The sequence below is a fragment of the Cucurbita pepo genome, unplaced genomic scaffold, assembly GCF_002806865.2.
Source record: "Cucurbita pepo subsp. pepo cultivar mu-cu-16 unplaced genomic scaffold, ASM280686v2 Cp4.1_scaffold000109, whole genome shotgun sequence".
Taxonomy (NCBI): Eukaryota; Viridiplantae; Streptophyta; class Magnoliopsida; order Cucurbitales; family Cucurbitaceae; genus Cucurbita; species Cucurbita pepo.
Genome location: NW_019646433.1, coordinates 214,347 through 232,681, shown reverse-complemented (window position 1 = coordinate 232,681; position 18,335 = coordinate 214,347). Strand labels below are relative to the sequence as shown.

Here is an 18,335-nt window from a genome sequence, read left to right as displayed (position 1 = left end):
TAAAGTACACCATAGAACTCTCAAACAGCCTCCCCTTAATCGAGGCTCGACTCCTTCTCTGGAGTCCTCGAACAATGTACACCCTTTTTGAGCTTAAGCTCTCATGATATGATATTCCTTACATATAAACTCATGATCATTCCCTAAATTAGCTAATGTGAGACTCATTATTATATTATGATTTTAGAAGACTAATCAATATTATATAATTCTACCACAATATTACCCTTTTCTTTTCAGGTATTTTCGTTGTATATTATGGGACATCTCCGCATCATATTCTCAGAACATCACCGAAAGGAAATCCTTCGCTATGCATATTGTCATCAAAATCAAGATGGTGGATGGGGATTGGACATTGTGGGACAAAGTTGTATGTTTTGTACTGTTTTTAACTATATTCAACTTCGTTTGTTGGGGGAAGAACCCGACAAGGATGAGTGTTTTAGAGCTCGAAAATGGATTCTAGATCACGGAGGTGCTATTTATACACCTTCCTGGGGAAAGATTTGGCTCTCGGTCAGTACTGTATATATCTCTACCTTATTTAATTTGATTTAAGTTACTAAACTTATAATTTAACTATGTAGATTCTGGGAGTTTACGAGTGGGAGGGAGCAAACCCCATGCCTCCAGAATTTTGGTTATTAGGGAAATTACTTCCTTTCATTCCACGAAGTTTGTTATGCTATTCTAGATTGACACTTCTTCCTATGTCATATTTATTTGGGAAGCGATTTGTTGGACCACTCACCCCTCTCATTCTTCAATTACGTCAAGAAATCTATACTCAACCTTACAATCACATTAAATGGAGTCCAACTCGTCATTATTGTGCAAAGGTATGCTCCTAAACCATTCAACCCTCTCTACAACAACAATGCACGAGTAAAGAACAAATCAATATTCAACCTTTCAAAAGGTTTGAGATTTGTATGGTATGAGGCTTTGATTACTTTGATTGAATTGGACATGATGATGTAGGAAGACAAGTGCTTTGAACGTTCTTTATTTCAGAAGCTTGCATGGAATGCTCTTCAATACTTTGGAGAACCCATTCTTAATAGTTGGGCTTTTAAAACAATAAGAAATAGAGCCCTTCAAATAGCTCAACGTCGTATTGATTATGAAGATCATAACAGTCATTACATTACAATTGGATGCATTGAAAAGGTTAATTTTATACTTCTTTTTTCTTTTATTGTTATAATTATAGATAATAATATTATATTAATAAATATAATTTAGCTAATATGGTGGAGGGTTATTGAACATGCAGCCATTGTTTACACTTGTTTGTTGGGTTGATGATCCTCATGGGGAAGCTTATAAGAAACATGTTGCTAGAATCAAAGATTACTTATGGATTGGTGAAGATGGAATGAAGATGCAAGTATGTTTTACCCATCATTAAATATTTGACTAATTTATAAATAAATAAATATTATCTTTTGATTTTGTCATACATACAAACATGAGCAGAGCAGAGTTATGGTAGTCAATCATGGGATGTTGCTTTTTCCATTCAAACTGTTCTTGCAACAAATCTTCACCACGAATTTTCAGAGACACTTAAAAAAGGACATGACTTCATTAAACAATCACAGGTACTAAAATTATTTAATTTGAATAAATATTTGTTTATATTATTTTAATTTATATTCATATAAAGGTCAGAGAGAATCCTTCAAGTGATTTTCGAAATATGTATCGTTACATATCAAAAGGAAGTTGGACATTCTCTGATCGAGATCATGGATGGCAAATTTCTGACTGTACTGCAGAAAACTTACTGGTATTTTATTTTATCCATAATAATATTAAATTTTAAATTAATTTACTGATCTCTTGTATATATAAATGACGTGTCAGTGTTGTTTAATATTTTCGACCATGTCTTCCAACATAGTAGGAGATCCAATGGAACCACAATGGTTTTATGAAGCTGTGAATATCATATTATCCCTTCAAGTAAGGATTTTAATTTGAATTTGCCTTACAATTATTTTTTTCTTGTGAACTTAATGATGAATTGGTGAATTTTGTTGTGAAATAAATAGGCAAAAAATGGTGGAGTCTCAGCTTGGGAGCCTACCGGAGGTGTACCCTCATGGTTTGAGGTACCTAATGCCTTATTTGAGAGTTATTCTTGATAAATCGTAACAACTAATTAATAGGATTATTTTGTTGTATCTTAAACTCTTCAGCTATTGAATCCAGTGGAATTCTTAGAATACACGATATTGGAGCTCGAGTAAGTAGACAATCTAATAATATTACACGAAGATACATTGCATTGGACTGATTATTATTATTTGTTTTGTTATGTTGTGATGAACCATGGAATGGGTAAAATTAGATATGTAGAATGCACGTCATCGTCGATACAGGCACTTGTTCTGTTTAGGAAGCTATTTCCGAATCATAGAAAGAAAGAGATAAAAACGTTTTTAAGTAAAGGAGTGAAGTATTTGGAAGAAACTCAGAAAGAGGATGGATCATGGCATGGATATTGGGGAATTTGTTACACTTACGCAACATACTTCGCTATAAAAGGATTAGTGGCAACCGGAAACACTTACAATAATTCCTCAACACTAAGAAGAGGTGTAGAGTTTCTTCTTAAAATTCAATGTCCGGACGGTGGATGGGGAGAGAGTTACATTTCATGTATGCAAAAGAAATACATTCCGCTTCCGGGAAATTCTTCCAATCTTGTTCAAACTTCCTTTGCTTTAATGGCTTTGATCCATTCTCAACAGGTTTGTTTTACTCTTTAAATTCAATTAGTATGTAAAGCTTATATATATAATAAAGAAATGACGTATGTATGTAGGAAAAGAGAGATCCAACTCCTCTTCACCGTGCAGCAAAGCTATTAATTAATTCTCAACTGAAGAATGGTGATTACTCTCAGCAGGTTGGTTATCGTTATGTGTGGTTTGGTTAAACTATAACTTTTGTGATATTAAAAAAGAGAGTTATTTGTATGACAGAAGATATCTGGAGCATTTATGAACACATGCACGCTACACTATGGACTATATAGGAACGTATTCCCATTGTGGGCACTTGCAGAGTATTATAATAAGGTTTCATTGCCATAGTCTCTAAGCTTTTGTTTCATTCCATCTCCATATATATATATATATATATATATATATATAAAAAAGACATTTCAACTTTTGCTTCTCTTCTTCTCATCGTTTCCCATAGTGATTTGAATTATATTCGCATACTACAATTTAAATTAATATTTAAACATCAAAATGAATATTCATTTGATTATGATTTGAATTAATAATTTCAATCGGTCATATTATCTATCATAAAGAGTTACAAAAACAATTACGAATGTATTTTTTTTTTCTTTTTTTTTTTAAGAACTAATTCTTCTATCTCAACCTACCAACCCTTTCCCACATTCATTCAGTGGCCCAACTGACTCAATCTGATTCATTTAACGTCAAATCCCAATCGTCATAATAAATTTCCTCCCAAAATGTCAAAGTTGATTAGTTGCCTTTGCTAAACGAACAATACCCTAGGGCCATATAAGTGCATACTCATGCTCTAAAGTTATGACACTTTAAGTTTGTTAGTACTATGATACGTACTTTAAGTGCTCATGACCTTTCCACACGTAGTGTGTTATGAAGCCCTGATTTCTCTTCTAGGTGAAATGTCCTATGTCACAATCTACAATGTAAGTCATCGAAGATAATAACTATTTTATGTGGGGAGAGTGTCACACCATCATTAAGAAAATAGTAGGTTGTGACCCTCACGTACATACTAATACTAACAAGGTAGGGTCTTGCCCTCTCAAGTGCAACCCTTCCACCCACATGAGGGCTGTAACAACATAGAAAAAAATTGTGTGGTCGCCGAAATTCTCGCACCCACCTCGGTCTCACACCCACCCGATGCTCCTGCTTCGCTAAAGCAATCCCCCGAACATCAGAACGACATTTCAGAGGAGAGACAAGGTCGCCAGAGAAAAATTGCTTGGTGAGCAAGACGACGTCTCGGGTCCAATACGCTACCTGCAGCCCAACTTACAACAAACCGAAAAATCGACCCACTTTACCTTCAACACAAACCATCTGCAGCCAGCCCGTTAGTAGGCCTGTAGCCCGTGATCACCATACTCCCGAGGCCCAAACTGCAGCCAGACCAAACACCAGCAGCCACAACCCGCGATCCGCGCCTCGACCTGAAAACGACCTGCACACGCAGCTGCTCCCTACTACACCTCGTGTCACCATCTGCAGCGTGCACCCCTTCAGCTCAATAAACTTAAACGGCTCGACTCGACTCCACGACTCAGTTTCTTGGATATTCGGCTCGATATTTACTTTTCAGCTTGATACCTAATATGTTTACCTTCAAGTGATTGATTGTGTGTTCTCCCTATGCAGCGTGTTTATCTGCACAGAGCTAGAATTAGAATACTAGAGCCCAGGCTGTCTAGACGATGACCTAAGTTAGGACACCTCAATAGAGTGAGAACTTTAGGATTGTGAGCAGCTATTAGAGGGTCTAGACCCTAGTGCTCCGAACTAAGAAAGACTCAGGAGTCATAAAAAAGTACACTAGTGTTCCGTGTTAAACCACCTTAGCTGCTTTATGAACCTAGTAAGCCTCTGTGGCAATTTATGATGACCAAGTTAGTGTTTAGATTGTGTTTTCCATGCTTTAAGTGAGATAGGAATATCTCCCAACCAAAGCATGGATGAGTGGACCAAGTTAAGATTAGGGCATTAGAGCTAGAGTGGTTACACATTAACTTAGGTCAATACGTTTTCAGTAGACCGAGTACTCTAGAATAGAAAGTAGCGATTAGAGGTTTAGACCTCGGTGCATCCAAAGATCAAATTAGCCCAAAGAAGTCAATCCCCAACCTCCTGAAAATGCGAGATGAGACTTAAACCGCCTAGATGCCCCTAAAGACCTAATAAATCTCAATGGCAAGGACGATTAAGAAAGCCTACAAGGCCTAGAAGTAGTGTGACGATGTCATCCAAGTCTTTGCCTCCTACCTCCTCTAGTATACCTTTAGCACCAACCGTGTGGAAAAGTTGTCAAACAAGCTAGTTATCATATTATCCTAACATATTTTATGAGATAATGTCTCAACTCAGGATATGGGTCATTCCACCGCTATTGCTACGCGAGCTAACTAAGTTTAAGAACAAGAAAGTAATTCATCCTAAATATGAGATTTGGCACAGTAGATTAACGGCACCAGAAATGAGTAAACCTCCTCCAAACTTAAAGTAGGTTTGTGAAAAGCATAAGATCTGCTCTGAACTTCGAGGTCTCCTTAGAAACTCAAATAGCGGTAGCACTAGACCTGAACTTCCTAGAGCCCATAAAAAGTCTATGGTAACTTACTAGGATAAGAATGCATCGAGTCTATAAATAGGTTGCTTATTCAGTGTTTTTTATACTCACAATTTTTCCTTTTTTTTTTTATCCATAGGCTACTAGTCAAGGTGGGGGAGCATTTGAATAAAGGGTGTCATCCTAGAGTGTCAGTCTTGTCTTTGTATTTTTGGATCTTTTGTATTTTATTTTTAATTATATCCCAACCTCATTCCCGAATTGTATTAAACACGAACAACACCGACTTGTAGTTGCATTTATTTTTTTAGTTTAACTATGGTGTTGCTTGTTTTAATTTGATTTAAATTTTACTATATTTTTATCTTTTATTTTATTTGCTTTTATTTTTGTCTTTTTTTTTGTCACGGTCTAAGATTTGAAGCTTATCTTTTATTTTATATGCTTTTGTCTCATGTCACTATTGCATGCATGACATACCTAATATACGTAGAAAATCCTATAAACAGTTTACTAAAACGTTTCTATTGATACAGTTCATAAAGTAAAATCATTTAAACTAACAATAGAGTCAACAAAATAGCAAAATTTAAATAATAAGAATTTAAAAGAAAAGCAACGCCCTCATTTAACCTTAGGGCTACACTATATAATCAAAATGCGATTAAGCGGACTTTATTTTCATGGTCTCCGTAGGGACATCATCATCTGTATATGAGTACCTTACCTTCACCTAAAAAAAGTAGTCATGACTTAAGTATGTAAAAATACTCAGTAAGTAGTCATACTATTGGTGTCGTAAACTGCACTTACATGTAATCATGATGGGTCCTATCTTTCCAAACAACTTTTTCTTGGTCTCAGGTAAGGGTTGAATGTGTATTACTTCTCTCCACATTCTACACACGCGCACATGAATCAATTAGGCAGCCTCAGTACATACCCCAAAAGTCACAAAAGAAAAGGAGCGCATATAATATCATGGTATATTCGTCCATACTAACGAGAAAGTATCCCGATCCAAATTATTTTTCGAAAGTAATGAAAGCATGGAATAGTATGTGGACTAATAATTGAGGGCCATAGTCTAGTACCGTCCATTCAATTAAAATGATGGATGTGTTGGGCATTGAATTTATTAGGTGGTGGGTGGTTGGTATAATTAAACCTCCCACTTGAATTTTTTTTTAAAAAATAATAATAATAAAGTGGACTTAATTGTTTGATACAAAAGGAACAACCTAGAATATTAGAAATGTTGTAAGGTGAATGTAGGTAGTAAATGATATGAGATTACAAATTTTATTACACATTCCACATAAAATTATGATGTTTATATAAATATTAGAGAATAAGTTAATATTATAAACATATTACCCTTTTAAATAAGTTTAAATTATTCATCGGATTTTTCTTTTTGGAAGTATCGGACTTTTTTCACTTGATTACGTTGACAAGACCGATGAACAATAAAGTAATACCCTCGTCTATATATACAAAAAAGACATTTGTGTGCAAAAGGCACAATTGAGAGAGTAAAAATGTGGAGACTTAAGTTGGGAGAAGGAGGACACGACCCGTACTTTTTCAGCTCTAACAATTTCGTGGGACGACAAACGTGGGACTTCGAGCCTGATGATGGCACTCCAGAAGAACGAGCTGAAGTGGAAGAAGCCCGCCACAATTATTATCAAAATCGCTTCAAAGTCCAATGCAGCAGTGATCTGTTTTGGAAATTTCAGGTTTGCTCCAATTAATTAGGATATAAATTTTAAGTTTTTAACTTTTTCCTAAATCTAAATTTGTTTTGTGTTTAGTTTTTTCTTTTTCTGATATAAAAAATAGATAGATAAATTTGAAAGATATTAAACATAGTAAGAATTTAAAATGATTTTAATATTATATCTAAAAAAATATGGATGAAAGTTTAAAAATAGTATTAATACCCTCCAATCATCTTTAAATTTTTAGTATTTTTAAAAAGATGTTCTTAAAGTTTTAAAAAATGTTTAAAGGTGATTTTAAAAGTTATTCCATCTAAAATTTAATTAAAAATATTATTTTGAGATTTTTTTTTAGATAAATTGTAAAGATACTTTTATTAATTTAACCCAAATTTAAAACTTTCAGTAAATTTAGTTAACTTCATCATTAAATGTAAAATTTGGAAGGAACTAGACACATATTTATTTGGTCTACTTTATCAATAAATGCGTATTTAAATAAGTGATTGAATACATCCTCCATGCAGTTTCTAAGAGAGCGAAATTTCAAGCAAACAATTCAAATAGTGAGAGTGGAGGACGTAATAGATAAGGAAACAGCGAGCATTGCACTGAGAAGAGCCACCAAGTTCTTTGCAGCCTTACAAAGCCCTCATGGCCATTGGCCTGCTGAAAACGCTGGCCCTATGTTTTATTTCCCTCCATTGGTACTCTTCCTCTTTCTATTCATTTTATCTTATATAATTCTACCACAATATTACCCTTTTCTTTCAGGTATTTTCGTTGTATATTACCGGACATCTCCACATCGTATTCTCAGAAGAACACCGAAAGGAAATCCTTCGCTATGCATATTGTCATCAGAATGAAGATGGTGGATGGGGATTGCACATTGTGGGACAAAGTTGTATGCTTTGCACTGTTTTTAACTATATTCAACTCCGTTTGTTAGGGGAAGAACTTGACAAGGATGAGTGTTTTAGAGCTCGAAAATGGATTCTAGATCATGGAGGTGCTATTTATATACCCTCCTGGGAAAGATTTGGCTCTCGGTTAGTACTATATATATATATATATACGTCTATACTATTTTATTTGAAATGGCGTACCTCAAATTTAACGAACTAAACTTATGATATAACTTTGTAGATTCTGGGAGTTTATGAGTGGGAGGGAGTGAATCCTATGCCTCCAGAATTTTGGATGTTCGGAAAATTACTTCCTTTTATTCCTAGAAATTTGTTTTGCCATTCTAGATTGACACTTCTTCCTATGACATATTTATTTGGGAAGAGGTTCGTTGGACCCCTCACACCTCTCATTCTTCAATTACGTCAAGAAATCTATACTCAACCTTATAACCACATTAAATGGAGTTCAACGCGCCATTATTGTGCAAAGGTATGCTCCTAAACCATTCAACCCTCCCCATAACAATACATGAGTAAAGAAATTATAGAATTTCTACCTACAAATCAATATTCATCCTTTAAAAGGTATAAAAATTGATAATTTCCATTTCATGTTAGGTATGAGACTTTGATTACTTTGTTTGAATTGGATATGATGATGCAGGAAGACAAATGCTTTGAACGTTCTTTATTTCAGAAGCTTGCATGGGATGCTCTTCAATACTGTGGAGAACCCATCCTTAATAGTTGGACCTTTAAAACGATAAGAAATAGAGCCCTTCAAATAGCTAAATGTTATATTGATTATGAAGATCATCATAGTCATTACATTACAATTGGATGCGTTGAAAAGGTTAATTTCATACTTGTTTTTTCTTTTATAGTTAATAACATTATAGGAATAAATGTAATTGAGCTAATATGGTGGAGGGGTATTGAACATGCAGCCATTGTTTACACTTGCTTCTTGGATTGATGATCCTCATGGGGAAGCTTATAAGAAACATGTTGCTAGAATCAAAGATTACTTATGGATGGTGAAGATGGAATGAAGATGCAAGTATGTTTTACCAATTATTAAATATTTTACTCATTTATAAATAAATAAATATTATCTTTCATCTTTACAATATATACACACACGAGCAGAGTTATGGTAGTCAATCATGGGATGTTGCTTTTGCCATTCAAGCAATGCTTGCCACAAATCTCCACCATGAAAATTCCGAGACACTTAAAAAAGGGCATGATTTCATTAAACAATCCCAGGTACTAAAATTTATTAATTTGAATAAATATTTGTTATATTATTTTAATGTATATTCATATAAAGGTCAGAGAGAATCCTTCCGGGGATTTTCGAAGTATGTATCGTCACATATCAAAAGGAAGTTGGACATTCTCTGATCGAGATCATGGATGGCAAGTTTCTGATTGTACCGCAGAAAATTTACTGGTATTTTATTTTGTTTTCCTAGTTTCAAAAAAAAAAAATTCAATTACTAATTTCTCATATATATATATATATATATATATATATATAAATGACGTGTCAGTGTTGTTTGAGATTTTCGACGATGCCTTCCAACATCGTAGGAGATCCAATGGAACCACAATGGTTTTTCGAAGCGGTCAATTTCATACTATCCCTCCAAGTAAGGATTGTAATTCGAATTTGCCTTATAATTATCTTTTTCTTGTTAACTTAACAATGAATTGGTGAATTTTGTTGTGAAATAAATAGGCAAAAAATGGTGGAGTCTCAGCTTGGGAGCCTACCGGAGCTGTACCATCGTGGTTTGAGGTAGCTTATTCCATATATAACTATTTAGTGAAGCAATACTTAAATACATAATAGATCATAACTAATTAATATAATTATTTTTCAGCTATTGAATCCAGTGGAATTCTTAGAATACACAGTATTGGAGCGGGAGTAAGTAGACAATTTAATAATATTACTTAAAAAAATATTACATACGAATAAATGATTATTATTTATTTTGTTTTGGTAAAATTAGATATGTAGAATGCACATCATCGTCCATACAAGCACTTGTTCTGTTTACGAAATTATTTCCAAATCACAGAAAGAAAGAGATAGAAACATTTTTAAGTAAAGCAATAAAGTATTTGGAAGAAACGCAGAAAGAGGATGGATCTTGGTTTGGTAATTGGGGAGTTTGTCACATTTATGCAACATACTTCGCTATAAAAGGACTGGTGGCGACTGGAAACACATACCATAACTCCTCGACCATACGAAAAGGTGTGGAGTTTCTTCTTAAAATTCAATGTCCAGACGGTGGATGGGGAGAGAGTCACGTTTCATGTATGCAAAAGAAATACATTCCTCTTCCTAGGAATTCTTCCAATCTTGTTCAAACTTCCTTTGCTTTAATGGCTTTGATCCATTCTCACCAGGTTTGTTATACTCTTTTACTTCAATTATTATAAGTACGTAAAGCTTTTATATATATATATATATATATATCATAAAGAAATGGCGTATGTATGTAGGAAAAGAGAGACCCAACTCCTCTCCACCATGGGGCAAAGCTGTTGATTAATTCTCAACTGGAGAATGGTGATTACCCTCAACAGGTAGGTTATTGTAATGTGTGTGTTTTAGTTAAACTATAACTTTTGTGATATTAAAAAGAGAGTTATTTGTATGGCAGGAGATAAGTGGAGTATTTATGAACACGTGCATGCTACACTATGGACTATATAGGAACGTATTCCCTATATAGGAACGTATTCCCTTTGTGGGCACTTGCAGAGTATTGTAATATGGTTTCATTGTCATAGTCCCGACCCAAATTTATTTAACATGCTTTCCGCCTTTGTTTCATTCCATCTCCATATATTTATATATTCTTTTAAATTGGACATACACGTTTCAACTTTTGTTTCTAATCGTTTACAATAGTGATCTATTGATATTCACATACAGTAATTTTAAATAATATTTAAACATCATATAATTTCTTGCAAAATCATCAATATTTGTGGTGAGCACCGCAAAATCATCTGCTGATTAAGCACTGTAAATCATCCATGTTTTTCCTCTCAACGATAAAATCAAGAACATATTCATTATCAAGATTTTTGTGACGAGCTATCCAGATTCCGTCACTAGTAGGTAGCCTCCTAGATCTTGAATTGGCAATAGATATTCTCAATCATTCTCCTAGACCGAGAACTGGGGTTGGCAAACTGTTCTCGATCGTCCAATATCATGACTACGTTATAAGCATCTTCAAATTTCTCACCAAAGCTCAAAGGTGGCATGCTCAAGATGTTCGTATTTTCTTTCACAACATCTTTGCGAGATTCGGTGATGGAATGATTAGATGATGAGTAAGCTTTCAAGTTAAAAGATGTCTCTCCATTATCACTAACAACCATCTTTAGCAAATGCCCTTCATTAGAAGAAGAACCTGTCAACCTATTTTCTCTTCCAACGATGTCTACTTGACCATAAACAAGATCTTCACAAAGGCGACATAAGACTATTGGCCAAAGTGATAAGATATCCTTGTTCGAGTTAATCTCTCTAAAGGAATCAAGAACTTGATGCTTATAGTAGTCCATGCACATAAACCTCTCAAGTAATTCAAGGAGAACATCGATCTTGGTGTTCTTAAATATCAAAATTTTCTTTTTGGCAGAATCGGCCAAATCCATCTTCAAAATTTCGGAGGTTAATTTAACACATCCTTATTACATTCAGTAGTCTGATTAGTCAAGATATTCACTTATTCCAATCAAATTAAATGGGATAAATTATCAATCTTGGAGTAAATCATTTATGCATGAACCAATAAGTGATGATATTCACTTGTTCCAATCAAAGTAAGTGGGACAAGTTACCAACACTGGAGTAAATCATTTATGCATGAACCAATAAAACCACATTGGGAGCAGCTCTTTGAGTTCTGAGATACATTAAAGACGGTTTACTTTCAGGGTTTTGCATCTTCCCGTGAAATTCAATTATTTTTTGGAAGTCTAAAAAGCAAACCAATGGGTCCAGATCATCAACAGAAGTCGAGTATCGAGCTATGACAAATACTTGTTTAGAGTTAACTTGGCTGAGATATATTCTTCAAGACTTGAAAGCTCCGATGTCCAAACCAGCATTGTTGTATTGTGATAATCAAGCAGCATTGCACAGTCAATCCAATTTTTCACAAACATATGAAGAACATTGAAATAGATTTCCATATGGTTCAGGAAAAGTTACAAGTTGGAATCATCAAACCATGTTATTTTTCGACTAAAATGCAATTGTCAAATGTTTTCAGTAAAGAGATGGAAAGACAACAATTTGATTTTCTAAAACACAAGTTGGGTGTGATTGACATCAACTCTCCAACTTGAGGGGACGTAGAATATCAAGATATTTAGGAAATATATTATAATTAGTTAAGAAATATATTTAGGAAATATCAATTTGAGGGGACTATTACAATCCACAATGTGATTTTTATTACTAGTAAGTCATCGAGGATGATGACTAGTTTAAGTGGGGGGAAAGTGTCACAACATCGCTAAGAAGACAGTAGGTTGTGACCCCCACATACAGACTAACAATGGGGCGACCTCCAAGTGGTGCCCATTTGGCCACATGAGGGTCAAGACAGACAAGTGTCATGATGCAACCGAGGAGGATGGTGCATCATCCAACACACCAAGAAAATTGTGCATTAAAGCCAAGTTGAAGCATAAGTAAGGTTGGAGAGAACGAGGGATACGAGTGTTGAAGACAAGTTTGGATAGGCATGATGTCAGGCCATAAACTCAAAAGTCAGGATTTCGATATGAGTTTCGACATGAGACTTTAGAGTTAAGTTTGTCCACATGTAAGATGAAAACTCATCAAATCATGTCCACAAAGTCGTACGACCGCTCGCCAAAATCACCTATACTCTAAAAGTATTAGAATTGCCTTAGAATGTACTATAGGGGGAGGCATGATGTCGGGTCTCCACCACACTAGCCCTGTGGCCTAAGCAAGCTACGTACATGTGTCACAGTGTGAGCGAGTGTTGCGAGACGAGCGTCTTAGGCAATTTGCTTTGAAATTTATTTTTCAAGGATGACGTCGAATGACATGGGTGGGCTGACATTGCATCCTAGCTCATGTGTCGGAGGTTGGTATATGCACTCACTATTCAGCATGGAGATGAGAACCTGGATAGATGGATGTTCGAAATGTCTTTATGAGATGATGACATATGAGTTGGTTCCGATACACATGTCCAAGCAAGCCAAGATGGTCAAGCTATCCCAAGACATGGGATGGCATCAATATGCATGGGTCATATTTTTTGGAACCAAGATGATGATTGAGATATGACGTTGCACATGAGTGACCTTGGCCTAGAGAAGAGGCAAAGTTGAGTCGAATGACTTGGCCTCGTGTAGAGGCAAGTTGGCTAGAGTCGCAGATGATTGAACATGCACGCACGAGTGGCGTGTGTGGCAGAACAAGCTTGGATTTCACACGAGTTGTGTTCGGTTGGTGAAGGAGAAGAAAAAAAATATCTGTCAAAGTCAACCGACATTTTGCTCATCATATTATTTTTGGGGTACGTTGTAGAACGAAGGAAACAAGGGGCTAGGGTTTTGAGGGAAACAAGGAAGAACAAGATTCGTCCAATCTGACAATTGGATCGAAATTAACCTAGTAGTCTTCATGAAAAGTATTCACTAAGTCAACAAGCAAAGGTTTGGGTGTTCGGATTGTTCAATTTTCCAAGAATCCAAAAGAACAAAGGTGAGTTCTAATATTTTTAGGTCTCGGTTCTTCTCAAAATCCTTGAGCAGGGGGAAATTTTGGTATTTGGATATTATTTGCATCAACGATTTGGCCAATCATTCATGATTGGTTCTGACACGCCATGCTTCATAATTGAAAAAACGAGCACTGTGGAAATACATCCCACTCAGCTGACTTTACTTGATTGAATTTTGATTCGAGGAAACAAAAGTNTTTTAGTCATTGTAATTTTCAAAATTTGAACTTTAGCCTCTATACTTTTTATAAATCGAAGGCGGTCCCTTTCAAAGGATTTTGGAGCATTGTGGATGGATGACCATTGGAATCAAATTTCTTGGTCTACAAATGCTTAGTCTTTTCCATAAGATGATATTATATACTCTGCTTTCACATGAACAAAACCCCCACCTCAAAGGGGAAATATTCTCTCTATTAAAGCTTCATTTCCATTTGTGGCTCTCATTCATTGGCTTTTCAAATTGCCTAAAATTATTTTTCCCTCTTTTTTTTTTCTTCTTTTTTTATTCCCTTCAATCATTCCTTAAGTCCCATAGATTTGATCATGTAGAATCTGACCATTCTAAGGCATTGGTCTCTATAACTTTAGTATGTCGATCTTGGAGTAATTTCACACATTTTGCATGAAGGAATCTAGAACCGAATAGCATGAGAAGTAGGATATCCGAGAAGCCTCCAAGAATGGTAAGAAAATTGATTTTAGCCAATTTTGGTGTTGAATAACTTTGCTTATAATCGATTAGAAATATCAAGAAAATACCTTCATGGAGATAGAATAAAACTCTACAACTTTCAAGAAAAATACCTCCTTTAAGCTCTTGGTATGAAATACGATAGGATATGATATATGCATATTGAAAATTGTTATGTCTAGAAGCATTGAATATTATGATATGACATATTTATGTAACTTGAATGATCTGATATGATTGACATGTAAAACGACAAACTAGCATGAAATACAACCCCAGTGTATACATGAAAGATGTGATAAACAGCATGAGAAAGGATATGAAAGACGATATGATATGTATGAAACGTCAGCGGGGTTGTATTAAAAGATAATGAAAATGGAAAAACATTGAGACCTCATGCATTAATGTGTGCTCATGCATTGGGGGATACCCCTATTTCTTCACGATTGTACGAACGCGTACACTACTAGGCAGAAACCATTATGTTTTACATAACGTTGTCATGACTACTACTACTTCTAACGGGTGCCCGGCACAAAGAGCTACTACAGCATGCTACCTCAACAAGAAAAGGGGCCCAATAGTGTGCAAACCAACTGGTGGGTTCACACTCACATGTGTTGGTCGTGTGTAGAGTATATGGTTGTAACACCCGAACCCGACGAGAAACTTAAAACTTAAGTTTTTCCCTATAAATTAAACTTTCGAGATTTTATTGAGAATCTTAGAGCCTGAATTTTGAGATGAGAAAGAAGAGAGAAATGCTTAAAAATATATCAGAAACTCAAGAAAAATAAAAATAAAAATAGTCGAAAATTAGAAAAATGGTCAAAGTCAACCCGGTAGTGGTAATTTGGTCATTCTGCCATCTTCCTCGTCAAGAACCTGAAATGGAGGTTAGTAATAGATAAATAAAATAAAAATAAAAAAAATAAAAAAAAAATGGAAAGGAAGGAGAGGAAAAGAAAAGAAAAAGAAAAGAAAAAGAAAAGAAAAAGAAAATAGAAGAGAAAAAGAAAGAGAAAGAGAAAGGAAGAGTTAGGGTTTTTAAGAAGAGGAAGAAGAAGAAGGAGGGAGAAACGCCCAAACCCGAATTGAAGCACCCTCAATCTTAGGTCTCCTACTAGAGCTAATCAGAATATCAAGAGGAGTGGTCTGAGCGTTGGATTGTTCGTTTCCGGCAAGAAATGGGCAAGAACGCGAGGTAAGTCTGCGACCTCTCTTGTTTCAAGATTTCACCATAGATTCGGGAGTTTTAGATGATTTAGACCTTAATAATCTAGTTGCAACACTTTGGGTGAGGGGTCTTGCACGTTTTGAGAGGAAACGCGCCAAAAATCGCGTCGAAAAACAAAATCAAGAAACTGTCCTACTTCGGTAAGAAACTGAATTTTTCTCGCAAGCGTTGAGCAACTGGTGGAGAGACGCATCTGGTGCCTCTGCTGACACGCATCGACGGTTGACCCAAAAACCCGACCCGCGCTCGGTGAAGCAACCCAACGACCCACGATCCAACCCGAAAGCTACCGCCACTCCCTATACGACACGTCACACCCCAGAAAATTCGAGGGGTAAGTCTACGTCTGTTGGGGTTCGAACGCGCCTCTGCCCGCACGTGCGCCCTGCGCGTGGAGCCCACGCGTGGGGAATTGTGCAGGCGAGTGGGAGTCCCCTGTAAGCGCGTGTAAGCGCGTGAGTGTCCTGTTTTCACCGGTTTTTCGTCCCGATTCCAGTGCTAATCCTATTTTACTGTGAACTAGGTGTCTAAATAGATAATTTGTAATTTTGGATTCTGTTACGACTGTAATCAAGCTCGGGAAAGCACGCGACATACTTGTAAGTAACCACACGGATTTAGGAAGTAATACTTGTAGGGTGCGCTTGGATTTGCATGCATGCTAGAGCAAATTATCCCTGAGTGGCTAGATCTAATGATCCTTTGTACTTAGGGAATTAAAAATATATCTATTGGACTTGCTGCCTTGATGAGATTTCGTACTCGATGTTCGTATGCTTGCTGGTCTATCTTACTACTGCTTTTATCTGTTTATACTAAGTTGTCGGACGGGAGAGTTCGTGTATCTGTGCTCCGAGTGTTGATGGATGTTACCGCCCCGCTGAGCTTGTACGATTGTATGTATTGTTAATCATACATAAACTCCTGTTGAATAATTTGTGTATCTGCACTCTGAGTATTGATGGATGTTACCGCCCCGTTGAGCTTGTATGATTGTATGCATTGTTAATTATACATGAATTTTCGTTGAATAATTTGTGTATCTGCGCTCCGGGTGTCGATGGATGTAACCGCCCCGTTGAGCTTGTATGATTGATGCATTGTTAATCATACATAAACTCCTGTTGAATGATTTTGTGAAGTTATGATATGATTGATAAGCTGTAGTGGTGTGCTACGCCTATGGTGAACTCTTGTAGGGATTGAGTTGGGTTTAGTTTGGGACCCTCCTGATGTTACAGTCCATGGTGTTGTGAGCGACGCTTAGAGGGAGAGACCCTTTAACCCTGGATTGTTATTGTAAGGATTCGAATTTTTGTTTTATTTATTTTAGATTTAGCTAAGATTTTATTTTTGCTGCCAAAACAAAAAGAATTATGGGCTGTAAAATGTACGATTTCTAGCAATGAAATTACTACCTTAATGGAAAAGTCATAAAGACCTTTTATATTCTCATATTCAACTCTCTTCCTTCCTTGAAAACGACTTTGACTCTCCAAACGTTTCGAGTTCTCGAGGGTGTCTGAGAGTACGGGAAAAACCAAGAGTGTTAGAGGGGGAAAGCGTGTAGTTGGTTCGTGGGTTTTCGAGGAGTTCTCGAAATCGATTAGCGTTGCTGTTTCGAAGAAAGAAATCGGGTGGAAGTAAGCATCGACGTCGAGATCGCTGCGTTGAAGAAGGTAGGCCGCCGGAACTGAAGGAGGAAGACGCCACGTCACCGTCGTCGGAAGTGGGTAGACTGTGTCGTCATCGGCAACAGCAGCGGCGCACCTTTGTTTAGGGTTATCAAGGTCTTCCGGGTGAGCAAGACGAAAGATTCGGGTCGGGCTACTTCGTCTCTAGCCTAGTCCATAGACGAACACGGGCCGCACTCATTCTGGCCCAATACGAGCCCAGCAAACGCGTGCATTGCTTTGCACGCGTATCCCGTGGCAGCTCAGCTCGGCTCCGTCCAAACCCGCAGCTCGGCTCCGTCAAATCCCGCATCTCAGCTTGGCGGCTTAGTTGGTCGGCTCGGCAGCTCGACTTGGTGACTCGATATCACAATAATATATCGATTCCAAGGTTTTTGACCCTTCCGAAGCTTTTTCTGCCCTCAGTTTTACCATCCGAGATCAGTATGGTCCCTAAATATTAAAGACAGATTAGGTCGGGGGTTTATTTTAATAAATAGCATGAGTTTAGCTAGGGTACCTTATGAAAGGTTCTAAATTCTTATGTGGTTATCATAGGGCATATTTAACCGCTAGGACTAGATCGTTGANGAGTGATTTCAACCAAGACTATCGAGGTAAGTGACCTTACTGTTGAAGTTAGCTTACTACGTGTTGTATGATGGTGCGTGCCCTATGGCCCCTGCATGCACCATATTTATGTGATATGATTATGTGATGTATGAATTATGTTGACTGTTGATTGTTGATTGTTTATGTTATGTGAAGTTATGAATGAGATGTTAGTATTATATGCCATGAATATGTTGATCAATGTCATAGATACACGTAGAATTATCGAGTCATGTCATGAGATGTTTATGTAATATGCCATGTAATGTAAGTCATGTGAGATGCCATGTGATGTAAGAAACGTAAATGCGATGTTAGCACTGCTTATGTA

General features: G+C 36.5%; 1 protein-coding gene and 1 pseudogene across 1 annotated transcript; both read left to right on the top strand.

Annotated features, from left to right (window-relative positions):
- The first annotated feature begins 225 nt into the window (after nt 1-225).
- On the top strand, nt 226-3,107 carry LOC111783870 (beta-Amyrin Synthase 1-like). The gene is made up of 12 exons (XM_023664703.1): nt 226-519; nt 591-842; nt 985-1,173; nt 1,280-1,393; nt 1,488-1,607; nt 1,673-1,795; nt 1,873-1,971; nt 2,061-2,120; nt 2,208-2,254; nt 2,360-2,762; nt 2,837-2,920; nt 2,997-3,107. Exons 1-12 carry the CDS (start codon nt 259-261, stop codon nt 3,105-3,107), a joined length of 1,863 nt encoding a protein of 620 aa, XP_023520471.1. The 5' UTR covers nt 226-258.
- Nucleotides 3,108-6,887: 3,780 nt separating this feature from the next.
- Nucleotides 6,888-10,897, top strand: LOC111783868 (annotated as a pseudogene).
- Nucleotides 10,898-18,335: the final 7,438 nt, after the last annotated feature.